The sequence below is a fragment of the Aspergillus eucalypticola genome (genome assembly GCF_003184535.1).
Source record: "Aspergillus eucalypticola CBS 122712 chromosome Unknown BO83scaffold_3, whole genome shotgun sequence".
Lineage (NCBI taxonomy): Eukaryota > Fungi > Ascomycota > Eurotiomycetes > Eurotiales > Aspergillaceae > Aspergillus > Aspergillus eucalypticola.
Window position 1 is genome coordinate 978,250 of NW_020290277.1, and position 13,574 is coordinate 991,823.

At 53.4% G+C, this 13,574-nt stretch overlaps 4 protein-coding genes across 4 annotated transcripts; 2 read left to right on the forward strand and 2 right to left on the reverse strand.

Moving 5' to 3' along the window:
* Positions 1 to 486: 486 nt before the first annotated feature.
* On the forward strand, positions 487 to 7,422 carry BO83DRAFT_375031 (HECT-type E3 ubiquitin transferase UFD4). The gene is made up of 8 exons (XM_025530359.1): positions 487 to 920; positions 1,257 to 1,532; positions 1,588 to 1,682; positions 1,779 to 2,422; positions 2,493 to 4,104; positions 4,156 to 6,600; positions 6,655 to 6,804; positions 6,858 to 7,422. Exons 1-8 carry the CDS (start codon positions 826 to 828, stop codon positions 7,052 to 7,054), a joined length of 5,514 nt encoding a protein of 1,837 aa, XP_025392263.1. The 5' UTR covers positions 487 to 825; the 3' UTR covers positions 7,055 to 7,422.
* Positions 7,423 to 7,456: 34 nt separating this feature from the next.
* On the reverse strand, positions 7,457 to 8,350 carry BO83DRAFT_434235 (PaaI family thioesterase; the record flags this gene model as incomplete). Its single annotated transcript, XM_025535771.1, has 2 exons — positions 7,457 to 7,483; positions 7,565 to 8,350. 2 exons carry the CDS (start codon positions 8,348 to 8,350, stop codon positions 7,457 to 7,459), a joined length of 813 nt encoding a protein of 270 aa, XP_025392264.1.
* A 943-nt stretch (positions 8,351 to 9,293) lies between these two features.
* On the reverse strand, positions 9,294 to 11,803 carry mak5 (ATP-dependent RNA helicase MAK5). Its single transcript, XM_025528237.1, has 3 exons — positions 11,524 to 11,803; positions 10,262 to 11,473; positions 9,294 to 10,213 (listed from the first exon to the last, which is right to left on the reverse strand). Exons 1-3 carry the CDS (start codon positions 11,755 to 11,757, stop codon positions 9,359 to 9,361), a joined length of 2,301 nt encoding a protein of 766 aa, XP_025392265.1. The 5' UTR covers positions 11,758 to 11,803; the 3' UTR covers positions 9,294 to 9,358.
* A 144-nt stretch (positions 11,804 to 11,947) lies between these two features.
* On the forward strand, positions 11,948 to 13,520 carry BO83DRAFT_353562 (tRNA methyltransferase TRM7). Its single transcript, XM_025529053.1, has one exon. The coding sequence runs from the start codon at positions 11,999 to 12,001 to the stop codon at positions 13,295 to 13,297; it is 1,299 nt and encodes a 432-aa protein (XP_025392266.1). The 5' UTR covers positions 11,948 to 11,998; the 3' UTR covers positions 13,298 to 13,520.
* Positions 13,521 to 13,574: the final 54 nt, after the last annotated feature.

Consider the following 13,574-nt stretch of genomic DNA (forward strand, 5'->3'; position numbering starts at 1 on the left):
GCTCAAGTCCGACCACAGGCTACATCAACAATAGACAAGGTTGATGGCTACCGAAGAAACCATATACATTTAGCGGGGTTGTAGCATATTAACATGAAGATTACTGATATATACAGCTATTTGGCTTTTGGTCCTTGGCTTCTGGGATGGAAATCCCTCCAAACCAGTCATGTTATTAATCGGCTTCTACTGCAGATAACTAGTTACTGGACACAACAGTACATGAAGAGGTCAGACCCTGTTGACCGCGTTGGTCCAGGTGAACTAGTTAGATAAGTTAATCCAGGTCAAAATTGTGGTTCATTCCTCACCGAAAACCCCAACAGTTGGGGCTTTCTGTAGAAAAGTGCCGTAATCTCTCAAGTGGTAGTAGTGGTTGAGGCTGCACTTTGGCTGTCTGACGCCTTCCGGACTGGCTTCCTCAGGCCGGCGTCACTCACCACCGCCAACCACGTCAATCATCTTCCCCCCCAAACTCCGTCCTTCACCATCACCTCATCCACCACCACTTCCATTTCACCCCGATTCATGTTCCTCTGTTCTCAACAACGACCCTTACGATCATCTGCACTTTCTGGTATATATTATTAATTGATCACTCCTTTGTTACCAGTGAACACCTCTGTTCTCTCCACGTATCGCCCCCTTCACGTCCTCCCCCGATCGGCCGTCCCTCAGCTACAACCCTCCCCCGGATCGTCGACGGAACCCAATTCGCCATTCTACCCACGCTTGGTCAACATTCCCTAGGGTAACGGATGGCGGGTTAACGGTGACAAGTGACGAGCGAGCCCTCCTTATCTAGCTCTCGTTAGCAATCGACATATGGCCAGACAAAGGCCCAGTGCTCACCGCCAGGACCCTCTTGAGGACTCTTCCACTCAGCCAACCTCTGCTGGACCTTCCGCCACTGCCGCTAGGTACATACTTGATCTCTTTTCCCTTCACTCTTTGGCCCTGTGCCCTGTGACCTGATCTTGGATTCCTTCCCTTCTTTCGTGGTACCCCCGCAAGAGCCCGTTCCCTACAGGCCTATCCAACTGTCTGGGTGGATGGAGAGCTCTACCCACCAGCTGCGTACTCGACGGGAACCATCACCGTCATAATCGTTTGCTATCTGGGGATCGGGTGGGAATTCCCCTCATCACAATACAAGCTGTTCTTCTGCTGTCATCTTCATCCTGATCGCACACACAACGCTCTCCACCTCTGTCCCACCCACATCCTGGAAGTGAACGTTTTCTCATGTCCTCCAGAATCACTCGCTCCGCCGCGAGAGTAGCTGCAGACTCTCTTCCGTCTACCGGCTCTGGTCCCTCTCCTGCGAACGCGGCCGCTGGTTCGGCTTCAAACCGGAAGCGAAAGGCCCCTGCGCGACGTGATCGATCGGTAGACGCCCCGGAACAGTCAAATCCCTCCTCACCTCCCCGAAAAGCCAAGCGACAGCGACGTGCAACTCCCCCTCGAGCGGCGCAGTCACCTGCAACCACCCGCCGCGGTACTCGCAATCGTCCAGCGATGTCCCAATCTGGGTAAGTTACGATCGGGATCTTGAGAGTATGCGGGCTGACTGTACCGTGATTTTAGTCCTTCATCACATCCCGCCGAGGATTCATCAAGGAATCAGACCTCCCCTCCCGCGTCTAGACGGAAATCAAGCAGGAGCGGGAAGGTGTCACAAGGTGAGAAAATGGAACGGGCCCGGTGGAGAACTTCTCCAACCCTGGGAGGCACATGTCTGCGCCTCCGTGGATAGAACGAGCTGACTCTTGTGATAGATAATGCCTCAGCAGCTCAGTCATCGCCTCGTCGACAAAAGAAGCGCCCTTCCAGAGCCAGTCCCGACACGATTATGAAGGAGGCGGAAGAGGAGATGGAAGATCAAGAACTAAGCGAAGAACGGGATTCTTCTCCTCCAAGTGATAGCCACGAGGGAACCATCCCCTCTGGTCTGGATGACGATGACGACGAGGATGATGGGGACCTTTTCCACAACAGTCTGTTTGGGTCGCGGAGCCCCTTGGGTCTGCAAAGCACCCTCCGTGCTTTGAGCGGCATGATGTCGGGCATGTCTTCGCGTTTGCGAGATATTCTATGCAACCTGAGAATGAAGGATGACCCGTCCATTCAGCTGATCGCTCTGCAGGAGCTCTCTGATCTACTACTTGTATCAAATGAGGATAATCTTTCCGGCCAGTTTTCCCCAGATCCGTATGTAAAGGAATTGGTCGCCTTGATGCAGCCAAGCGATTTCGGTGAGGAAAACCCGGAGATCATGCTTCTCGCATGTCGCTGCCTGGCCAATTTGATGGAGGCCTTACGTGGCTCCGTGGCCAACGTTGTTTACGGAGGAGCTGTCCCCGTCCTTTGTCAAAAGCTGCTGGACATTCAATTTATCGATTTGGCTGAGCAAGCTCTCAGCGTAAGTCATTCCTTGATCTTTGTTATCTGTATGCCCCTGTTTGGGTTGGCAAGCTAACTAGTCGCTGCAGACTCTGGCGAAAATATCCGTGGATTTTCCCGCGTCTATCGTTCGCGAAGGGGGCTTAACAGCTTGCTTGACGTATCTTGATTTCTTCCCAACTAGCACACAGCGTACGGCAGTCACAACAGCCGCTAATTGCTGCCGCAACCTTCCTCACGATTCGTTCCCCGTGGTTAGAGACGTCATGCCCACTCTGCTCAATGTTCTCGCCAGCAACGATCCCAAGGTTGTCGAGCAGGGCTGTCTATGTGTCTCTCGCATTGTTGAGAGCTTTAAGCATAAGCCAGAGAAGCTGGAAGAGCTCATCGAACCTGCCATGCTCAAGGCTGTGCTTCGGCTGCTGTTGCCCGGCACCACCAATCTCATCGGGCCACACATTCATACTCAGTTCCTCCGCGTGTTGGCCATCACGTCAAAAGCGAGTCCGAGACTGTCCGTTGAATTGCTCAAGATGGATGTGGTCGACACTCTTTATCAGATTCTGACGGGAGTATCGCCGCCTACAAACCTAGAGGGCACCGCTGTCAAGATGGACAGTGTTCTTGTTATGCAAGCGCTTATTCATCGCCCCCGCGAACAGGTGTTCGAAACTCTCAATGTTATTTGTGAGCTCTTACCGGGTGCGCCGAACCGGTTCTTTCTCTCGGCGGATGGTTTGGCTGGCTTGCCTGCTGAGGGCGATGCTGCTCGCCAGCCAAAATCACCCAAGGCCAAGGAATCTGAAGAGAAACGGCGCTCGTTGCTTGTGGACTGCAAGACGGAATTGAAGCGCTTCGCAATGATCTTGCTGCCAACCTTGACCGATGCTTACTCTAGTACTGTTAACCTTGAGGTGCGCCAAAAGGTCCTGACCGCTCAGCACAAGATGCTGCATAACCTAGATGCCAGCCTGATTGAAGAGGCATTGCGGACGGTCCCATATGCGTCGTTCTTAGCGGCCATCCTTTCACAGAAGGACCACCCGAGTCTGGTGTCCTCTGCGTTGCGCTGTGCAGAGATCTTGTTTCAGCGCTTGGAGCATGTTTATCGACACCAATTCCACCGTGAAGGTGTCATTTCCGAGATATTCAAGCTTGCCGAGGGACCACTATCCACAGAAAAGCAGGGGAAGCCAGCGAGCGATTCATCGCCTGCCCAGGATGCTGCTGTGGATGCTAAGCCATCCCACGGTGGAAACGATGCGGTTGGCAGCGCGGAAGACAATGGTGGCGACGATGCCGATGGAGGAGATGATTATGATGAACAAGACGACGAAGACAACGATGATATGTCTGAGTCTGCAAGCTCCTCATCCTTCTCCAGTCATGCCCTTTCTGCCAGAATTGAGAACGCTATGCGAGATATTGTTATCCGCGATGCTCGTGCCTTCGTTGATCTCTACGAAGCCAGCCAGGGAAGAGATATGCGGGACAAGGCTCTGGAGACCCTGAATGAACTCAAGACCCTTGCAACACAGATTGAGGCGTTCTATGCTGGCGAAGGTGAAGAAGACGGCCTTGCGCTTTTCAAAAAGCTTGCAATCTATTTTGATGGCGATGCACTGGAAAGCATCACGAGCTCTGAACTCCTCAACTCCGGTATCATCAAGGTGCTGCTCGCTGTATTCGGAGATTTCCAAGGTAAGTTATGTATCAATCTCATTGGAGACTCCTTGCTCACTAGTCTATTAGCCACTTCCATGCGTGAGGCTCGCGCGGCTTTCCTACAAGCTTTCATGGGATCGACCATATCAGAAAAAGCCCAGAGTCAAAGCACAGCAACCACGCCCTTCAGTGTTCTCATTCATAAGCTACAGGATCTACTCAGCCGGACTGAGCATTTCGAGGTCTCCACCGTCAGCCATAATTCATTGGAGAATACGCGTAGCAATGCCGCCTACATGCTGGGCAAGCAACTCAGACTCAAGTTGGTGGCGGACGAAGATTCGGATATTCCTCGCACGTATCGAAACATCATGGTATCCATCCACGCCATAGCAACCTTCAAGGCTCTGGATGATTTCCTTCACCCTAGAATCAGTCTTACAGATCGGCCCAGACCATCACGCACGCGTGAAACAATCCTCAACCAAATCGCTAATGCGGCGCGTCTCCGGGATCAGCTGGCCGGTGGAGAGTTCCCTACTAGCGATGCCACCGCCACGCCTCGAGCATCATCAAACACAGGGAGACCGCAGCGCCCAGGAGAGACACGCTCAGGTTCCAACGATTCGCCAGCAGAGGGACGTGACCACAGCTCCCGGTCTAGGCGGTCCGGTCGGCATCAACCTCAAGGTGAAAATGAGCACGAGAATGAACCCCTGGAGTGTGCCGATGAACGGCAAATGAGTGATGACGAAGATCCAGAAGATGACGGCGAGGACGAAGAACTGAACGCCATCGTTGATGACTTGGAGGACGATCTCTCGGATGATAACGTCCACGACCCCACTGCCGTCAACATGGAGGTGGCATCTTCGGGTAAGGTCACTGCTCGGAAGGAAGACGGCACTCGCGTGGCTACTCCCTCGCAAACGACGCCAGCATCCAAATCATCCGCGTCTGCTTCTAGTTCTGCGCAGAATCCTCCAGGTGGCAGTTCGCTGGCAATGGCCGGGCGGCCTTTCGCCTCATATGCGGCTGCTATGGCATCGATTCCGACTGACTGGCATATTGAGTTCAGCGTGGACGGTGAACCGGTCTCGAACGAGACCACCATCTATCGCGCTGTTCATCACAACCGCCAGCACGCCGAGCCCAATGCCCGGAATGTTTGGTCTGCCGTTCATACTGTCAAATTCAGACGGGCACCAGGCCCGCCCCCACCGGAACCTTCCACGCTCACCCAAGGTACATCTACACCGAGGGACGATAGCAATGATATGCCCGCGTCGCTCAGTCAAGACCAAACGACGGCATCCATCCTCCACTTGCTTCGTGTCTTGCATGAGATGAACACCACCCTTGATGATATACTTGCAGAGACCAAAGACCTGGTCGCTCTCACGCCAGAGCCATTGGCACAGTTCATCAATACGAAACTCACAGCCAAGCTCAATCGACAACTGGAAGAGCCACTTATCGTAGCAAGCAGCTGCCTTCCCAGCTGGAGTGAAGATCTCGCCCGCCTCTTTCCGTTCCTCTTCCCATTCGAGACACGGCATCTGTTCCTTCAGTCGACGGCGTTTGGCTACTCTCGCGCGATGATGAGATGGCACAACTCTCAGAACGACGACAACCGCAACGATCACCGGCGCGATGATCGGCCTATTCTCGGGCGGCTACAGCGACAAAAAGTACGAATCTCGAGAAGCCGTATTCTCGACTCTGCTATGAAGGTAATGGAGTTGTACGGTTCTTCGCCCAGCGTGTTAGAAGTTGAGTACTTCGAAGAAGTCGGTACCGGTCTTGGTCCCACACTGGAGTTCTACTCTACCGTATCGAAGGAGTTCTCAAAGAAGAAGCTCAAGCTTTGGCGTGAGAATGAGTCCGTCCACGACGATGAGTATGCCTTTGGCAAGCGTGGCCTTTTCCCGGCACCCATGAGTGAGGAGCAAGCCGCTTCCGAATCTGGCAAAAAACAGCTTCAGCTATTCAAGTGTCTGGGCAAGTTTGTTGCTCGGTCCATGCTCGATTCGAGAATCATTGACATTTCTTTCAACCCGGCCTTCTTCCGAATCGCTGCCAGCTCATCTTCTGTTGCCCCCTCTCTTGGCACGGTCAAAGCAGTTGACCATGATCTGGCAAAATCGTTGCTTCTGTTGAAGTCGTTTGCCGACGCTAAGAAGGCCGTGGACGACAACCGGACACTGTCGAAAGCCCAGAAGGCTCAAGCGCTGCAGCAGATTGAGGTGGGTGGAGTCAAGGTTGAAGACCTGAGCTTGGATTTCACCCTGCCCGGCTACCCGGCCATCGAGTTGGTCAAGAACGGTTCCAACATCCCCGTAACAAACGAGAACGTTGATCTGTATGTCGAAAGGGTGATAGACATGACTTTGGGTAGCGGTGTCCAGCGACAGGTAGAGGCCTTCCAGGCCGGATTCTCTCAGGTGTTCCCCTACTCCGCGCTTCGGACGTTCACGCCACAGGAGCTTGTCATGTTGTTTGGCCGGGCTGAGGAGGACTGGACTATTGAAAGTAAGGATCCGCTTGTACATGTATCTCTGGAGATAGCTAACGGCTTTTCTGCAGCTCTGATGGACTCGATCAAGGCCGATCACGGTTTCAACATGGACAGCCGGAGCGTGCGGAATCTGCTTCAGACAATGAGTGAATTGAACCCTCAACAACGGCGAGACTTTTTACAATTTGTTACTGGCAGTCCCAAACTTCCGATTGGCGGTACGTACTTTGCGTTGTGATTATATGGGAATTATATACTAATGAATATACAGGTTTCAAGAGTCTCACCCCCATCTTCACGGTGGTGTGCCGTCCCAGCGAGCCGCCTTACACGCCAGATGATTACCTGCCGAGTGTCATGACCTGTGTCAACTACTTGAAGCTTCCAGACTACAGCAGCCTGGATGTACTCCGCGAGCGGCTGTCAGTTGCCATTAAAGAAGGCCAGGGAGCCTTCCACTTGTCCTGATTGTTGCACATAAGATCTGTTGATCTACTCAAAGTATGCTATGGAGGGTCTCGAATGACGCAAAAAGAACACGAATGAGCACTGATGGTGCGTCGGAACGATAGCTAACTACATACCCTTATGGTTGCAAAAGGGGGTATTCATGCAATGCCTAGGGCACTTGTCTTTTTTGGGGGGGGATCTGCGTTCGGGCCACATTTGTCTGCTTTCTGTGCCTTTGTGGGAAGGGCGTCCGGGGGTGTTACTTCATGCTTCCATTTACATAGAAATGCCACTCGTATCCGAGGCCAGTGAGTCTATTAGTCTGCTGATGTATCTATCTGTTGATTACATAGGTCTATAGTCTATCGCACAAAAAAATGAAAGGGTATTGTTATCTCCTGTCTCCGTCTTTTTCACACTTCAATTCCGATACAGCGGCACCATGGACTACACAACACCAATCAGTCAGCCATCATCCCATCCCTCCATCAAACTTGTCTCCAATGGGGAAAAAAAGAAAGAACTTACCTCCGCAAACTTCGGTTCCACAAACAACGCCCTGGCCTCCGCCACGACGGTCTCCCCTTCCTCACCCTCCCCACTACCAGGAGCAGGCATACTCCTCATCTCACCCTCCACCCACGCCTTCCTCCCCTCCACCTTAACCGTCTCCGCCTTAAGCACATACACCCGCTCCGGCAACGCCGGCTTCCTAAAATCCACATTCAAATTTGCCGTCATGCCCAACCCACTCTTGAACGAATCCGAGACGCATCTCGCGAACGCCTCATCGAACATCACACTCAGCAAACCTCCGTGCACATACCCAGGATGTCCGCAGAGCTGTGGCCCGATGTGAAAGACCGAGATGAGGCGCGCGCGCGGAGATTCCTTTCCTTCTTTTGTTGTTCCCTCCTGGGAGGATGGTTTGCGGTTGACAATCGAAGTGAACATATACGGCGGCACGGTCACCTTATTCGCGCCGGAGAGCGTCCCCGCGACGAAGTGGTTCGGCCGGTGCGAGGATTTCATGTGCAAATGGGGACGGGATTCTTTGTACGAGGGGTTCGAGCGCAGGGATTGGACCAAAGGGTGTGTGGTTATGAGGTGTTCGGCTGCTGAGAGCGTCGATTGAGGGGGGGTTGGGGGCTGCTCGAGACGGTCATGGTAGGAAGGGAGCGTGGAGGGGGATTCGATGGCTGAGGAGGCGGCGCCGGCTTTGATGGTGCGGAATTGGGTGTGAGGGATGAGGTGGGTGGGTGGTCGTTTGGAGAGAAGGCGGGTGAAGGTGGTAGTAGTGCGTGGGAGGGACATTTTTTTGATTGATGTAGTAGTCAATGCTGTTGGTATGGTGGTCTTGATCTTAGTGTGACTTGGTGGTGGTTAGCGTTGATCATGGACACTTAGTGGTAGTGATAGTATGTGTGTATGTATGTGTAGGTTTCATAGACGGGATGATGTCTGTGGTTGTTGCCTACCTTTTCCTTAGTTCAACTCACATATATATAGTAACCTGAGGGTATCTGCTATTGCTCGAATGACAGAGACTCTGCTTCTGCAATATGCAACAGGCGACGGCCTAATTGCGTTCGGGCAGAACAGGGAAAAAAAAAGATGGAAAAAAAAACCCTGGCCTATCCGGGAAAGTGGGCCCCCGCCCACGTGGAATTTCAACGTGGTCTGGTATGGCCAATAGGAGGCTGGGATAGGGCGCTAGTTGGGATGGCTTGCAGGGATGAGGCGCCCAACTTGCAGGGATCGGGTGGGTGGGGCGGATCCGGTGTGTTGGGATTGGTTGAGCTTAGACGCGCCGGTGTGTTTTATTTGAGGAACACCTGTTGCTTGAGACGAGGATAGAAGGTGTTGCCGGTTCTAGGTGGTTTCCTGGTTGGGGAGGTGTCTGGTGGGTATGGTTTATTAGGGGTGAGGTATTTTTAGGTTTGTCACTACGTACTTATATTGTATATGATGTGATGGAGTCGAGGTGAATAGGGGATAATAGTAGGTGGATTTATACTATTCTATCTCCACTTCTTTGCTCGGTCGAACGGAATGCATTAGGACATTGGTGATATACCGCTTTGATGAAGTCATACTCAACTGACTCCGTGCTTTCAGACCCATGACTACTAGTAGTAGTCATACTTTTTACAACTTCACCACATGTTTATCCGCATGGTGGACCCCAGAAAGTTGAAGAGGCAACAACATAATCTTACTTTTGTCGAGCTTAAGTGTATGAACGATCTACTAATCCCTTTTGACTGATTCTCTCTGCATGTGGTATATGAACAACTCTGTACAACGTAATAGATACAAGCATTAGAAATCCAATGGATCCACCTGGCCCAGGAATGAATTGTTGCCTTCTCCACGCAGCAACGCCTCAATGTCCACCCGTCCGGACGTGAGGTACCGCTCACTCACACCTACGTTTACCCGCTGAGACAGCAGGTGCTTCAACTCTGCCCGCATGGCCGCCAACTCATTCTTCGTAACTTCACCGGCCTTGCGCTGCCGTTCCTGACGCCCACGTCCGCGGCCGCGACCACGGCCCTGGGCGCTCTCAAACTCCTCGCTATCATACTCAACCCCAAGGTCCTCTGCTGCCTTTTGAAGCCAATTATCTTCCGCGGAGATCTTCTCCTTGGCGATGTTAGAGTCGGTGATCTTGGCGGCCAAGTTCACGCGGTCACGGACCCGGAGGACAACCCGACGGTCGAGCTCTAACGACTCGAGTGGCAATTTCTTGCCGTTGGCCATGTTGGCGTGAACTTTGGCGGCCAGACGAACCACTCCGACCATTTCCTCCGGAGCGCAGATGATCACACTCTTTCCGGATGCACCCGCACGAGCGGTACGTCCAGAACGGTGGACGTAGGTGTCGGCTGCGCGGGGAGCATGGTAGTGAATGACAAAGTCAATGCCCTTGATATCGAGACCACGCGCAGCAACGTCGGTGGCAACGAGGATGCTGCTGGGATTGGATGTGGGCGAGGAGAATCGCTCTACTGAACGTAGACGCGCTTTCTGGGCCATAGAGGAGTGGAGTGCCAGAGCGGGAAGGCCGAGGTTCTGGAGCAATTGGGTGAGACGGCGGACGGCGGAGATGGAGTTGGTGAACACAAGTGTCCGGTGCTTGGGGTTGTAGAGCAACAGGGTGTAAAGATAAAGATCCTAGGTTCGATTAGCATATGGATAACTTTCTGCAGCGACTGCACATACCTTCTCCATAGCTCCACATTCGACAATGCCTTCCTTGAGGCCTTCGGCCATCTGCGAGACTGGGTTGACGTCAATGAACTTGGGCTTTTCTTCGCGGAACTTCAGTTTCTGGAGGAGATATTCCATGGACTCCTTGTTGCTCATGATGTCGCCTCCCGTCCAACGCGCTTTACCGGCTAGCTTCTGCTGCAAGTCACGGTGGAATGTAGCGGAGAAGACCAACGTCTGCCTCTGGGCACGAGCATCCTCCTTCTCTTCGTCTTCGCTATCGTCGCCACCGAAATCGCCATCCTCAACGCGATCCAGAGCACCGAGGATCTCCTCAGCTTCCTTGAAGTGACCCTCGCTGAGAAGTCTGTCCGCCTCATCAATGACAAGGAACTTGATGTCACTCATCTTGCGGATCAAACCCTGACCACTGCTAAGCACCTCCCATACTCGACCAGGGGTACCAATGACGATGTCAGCACCAGCCAGAACTCGCTGCTGCTTCTGCACGGACAGACCACCTGTAAGGAGTGCAATGCGGGCACTGGAGCCGGGGGCGTGGAGAGCAAGCTCGCCAATATGCTTAGCCAATTGGTGTGCCAATTCACGGGTGGGAGACATAATGAGAGCAATCGGGGCGGAGTCCTTCTTCTTCTCTTCCTTGCCAGCGCGCAAGTCCTCCCGTTTCTTCTCAAGATAGTGCTCGAGGATGGGGATGCCGAACGCCAATGTCTTTCCGGAACCTGTTGACGCCTTGCCGATCACATCGTGGCCATCTAAGATCTGGGGAATGCAGGACTTTTGAACGAGAGTCGGTGTGGTGAACTTCATCTTCGACAGACCGGTGAGGATCTCAGGAGACAACCCAAGCGACTCCCAAGCCGAAACATCCACGCCATCGTCGTCCTCTTCATCTTGGAGTGCAGCAAACGAGAGTCCAGCCTTGATGCTCTTGTCCTCCTGGTTTGGTGTAGTCTTCTGCTTTGCTTCTTTCTTGGCTTTCTTCTGCTCTGCCTGCCTGTCTTTCTTGGCCTTCTTCTTTTCCTCAGCTGTGGGTTTGCCGGCTTCCTGCTCGTCTTTCTGGTCTTCCTTCGGTGCAGTGTCCTTCTTCTCGGTCGCTTCGTTGTCGCTGAAACCGGACCACTCGTCGTCGTCGAACTGCGGTTCTTCCTCCTCTGGCGCCTTCTTCTTCAGGATCGATTTCTTCGGTTTGCCATGTGCGGCCTGGATGATCCATTAGCACTCTCCGAACACCGCCAGTTAACACCACATACCTTGAACCGGAGTCCTTCACTACCACCCTTGATAACCTCTACTCCGTCAATTTCCTCCAATCCAAAGAAACCACCTGCATCCTCAAGTCTATCAGGCAGCGCGACCTCTTTCCAGTTAAGATCATTGACGGTGACGAGCGGATCCTCGCTCTCCTCAGCCGCGGCGACATCCTTCTTCCTCTTTTTCGCCTGCAAATCAGCTCCTTTCGAGCCGCGCTGTCTCTTCTGACCCATAATTGCAAAAATGAACCCCGACCGAATACACAAACTGTAAGATGCGAGGAGAAACAAACGTCCGCAGCGTAAGTTGCAGCCGCCGAAGGGAAGAAAAAAAAGCGGCAGAAAGCCGCCATACCGCCCAGCACCAGTTAATCTTATCGCCGCCCCACGAGAAAATCCCCCTCAAATCCCTCCTCCAGACAATCCATCACCTCAAATTCCCACCACCACAAACCACACCCCACCCACCGCCACAATGGGTAAATCCTCCAAAGACAAGCGCGATGCCTACTACCGTCTCGCCAAGGAACAAAACTGGCGCGCCCGTTCCGCCTTCAAACTGATCCAAATCGACGAGCAATTCGATCTGTTCGAGCACGAGAACCCAGACAAAGTCACCCGAGTCGTCGATCTGTGCGCCGCCCCGGGCAGCTGGAGTCAAGTGCTGAGTCGCGTTCTGATCAAGGGCGAGAGTTTCGGTCGCCGCGCTTGGGTCGAGAAGAAGCGCAAGGAAAAGGAAGCCCTCGAACGACTTCGCAATGGCTCAAACACCACAACCACCTCATCAGAAGATACCGACATGACCGAACTGAAACCCCGCAAGAACGTCAAAATCGTCTCCATCGACCTCCAACCCATGGCGCCCCTCGAAGGCATCACCACCCTCAAAGCAGACATCACCCACCCCTCTACCATCCCCCTCCTCCTGCGCGCCTTGGACCCTGAAGCCTACGACTCCACCTCCACCTCTTCCACCCCCTCCGCCATTCGTCCCCCTCACCCCGTCGACCTGGTCATTTCCGACGGCGCCCCGGACGTGACTGGCCTGCACGATCTCGACATCTACATCCAATCGCAACTACTCTACTCGGCACTCAACCTCGCCCTGGGCGTCCTCCGCCCCGGCGGCAAATTCGTCGCCAAGATCTTCCGCGGCCGCGACGTCGATCTCCTCTACGCGCAACTCCGCACTGTGTTCGAGAAAGTCAGCGTCGCGAAGCCGAGGAGTAGTCGCGCTAGTAGTCTGGAGGCGTTCGTCGTGTGCGAGGGATTCATCCCGCCTTCCATCCACGCTGGCACGGACGCGCTGAAGAACCCTATCTTCGGAGGCGTGGCTGTCCCGCCTCCTGTCTCAGCGGACGGAAACGTCGGAGTGGAGGTCGTCGAGAGCGACGACGACGAGGCACGCCCCGTCAAGCTGGCCCGCTTTGCTCCGGCCGAGGCGACTCTAGGCGCTGCTTCGGCGGAGTCTAGCCAGACGGAGGCGCGGCTGCTTCACGATGACTCGTTGGCGTCGGTGACGCCTACGCCGTTGGCGTATAAGTCTGCGGGTGAGAAGTTCGCTGTCGAGAACAGGTGGATTCCTAGGTTCATTGCGTGCGGTGATCTCTCGGCTTGGGATTCGGACGCCTCGTACACGCTGCCGCCGGATCATGTCAGTTTGGATCCGGTGCAGCCGCCTACTGCGCCGCCTTATCGGCGGGCGTTGGAGTTGAGGAAGGAGAAGGGTGGTGCGTATGGAAAGACGAAGTTGGGTAGTTTGGGACGGGCTTGAAATTAGAAGTGATTATCATTGCGGCTGCTTTCAACGATATCTTCTTGTTTATAGTTATGGTTACGAATTTTTTTCCTTTTCCGTTTTGGCGGGGTAAAAAAAAGTTGGATGTGCTTAGACTAACTACTACTTGGCTGCTAGATGGACAAGGGCGGATGGATATAGCAGATACCCATGGATTTAAATTTTACGATAGATGATGATTATGAGAAGAGGAATAGAGTCAATCATAGAGAAAATGCAAAAGTCTATTTTGAACTGGTAGATCAGGTGTCTC

Excerpts from the sequence above, each read along its gene's own strand:
- BO83DRAFT_375031 (XM_025530359.1), top strand. The coding sequence starts at position 826 with ATGGCCAGACAAAGGCCCAGTGCTCACCGCCAGGACCCTCTTGAGGAC. Across the intron at positions 921-1,256 it reads CCTTCCGCCACTGCCGCTAG|AATCACTCGCTCCGCCGCGA; the intron begins GTACATACTTGA and ends CATGTCCTCCAG. Across the intron at positions 1,683-1,778 it reads GAGCGGGAAGGTGTCACAAG|ATAATGCCTCAGCAGCTCAG; the intron begins GTGAGAAAATGG and ends CTCTTGTGATAG.
- BO83DRAFT_353562 (XM_025529053.1), top strand. The coding sequence starts at position 11,999 with ATGGGTAAATCCTCCAAAGACAAGCGCGATGCCTACTACCGTCTCGCC.
- mak5 (XM_025528237.1), bottom strand. The coding sequence starts at position 11,757 with ATGGGTCAGAAGAGACAGCGCGGCTCGAAAGGAGCTGATTTGCAGGCG. Across the intron at positions 11,474-11,523 it reads GTGAAGGACTCCGGTTCAAG|GCCGCACATGGCAAACCGAA; the intron begins GTATGTGGTGTT and ends TGGATCATCCAG. Across the intron at positions 10,214-10,261 it reads AATGTGGAGCTATGGAGAAG|GATCTTTATCTTTACACCCT; the intron begins GTATGTGCAGTC and ends AATCGAACCTAG.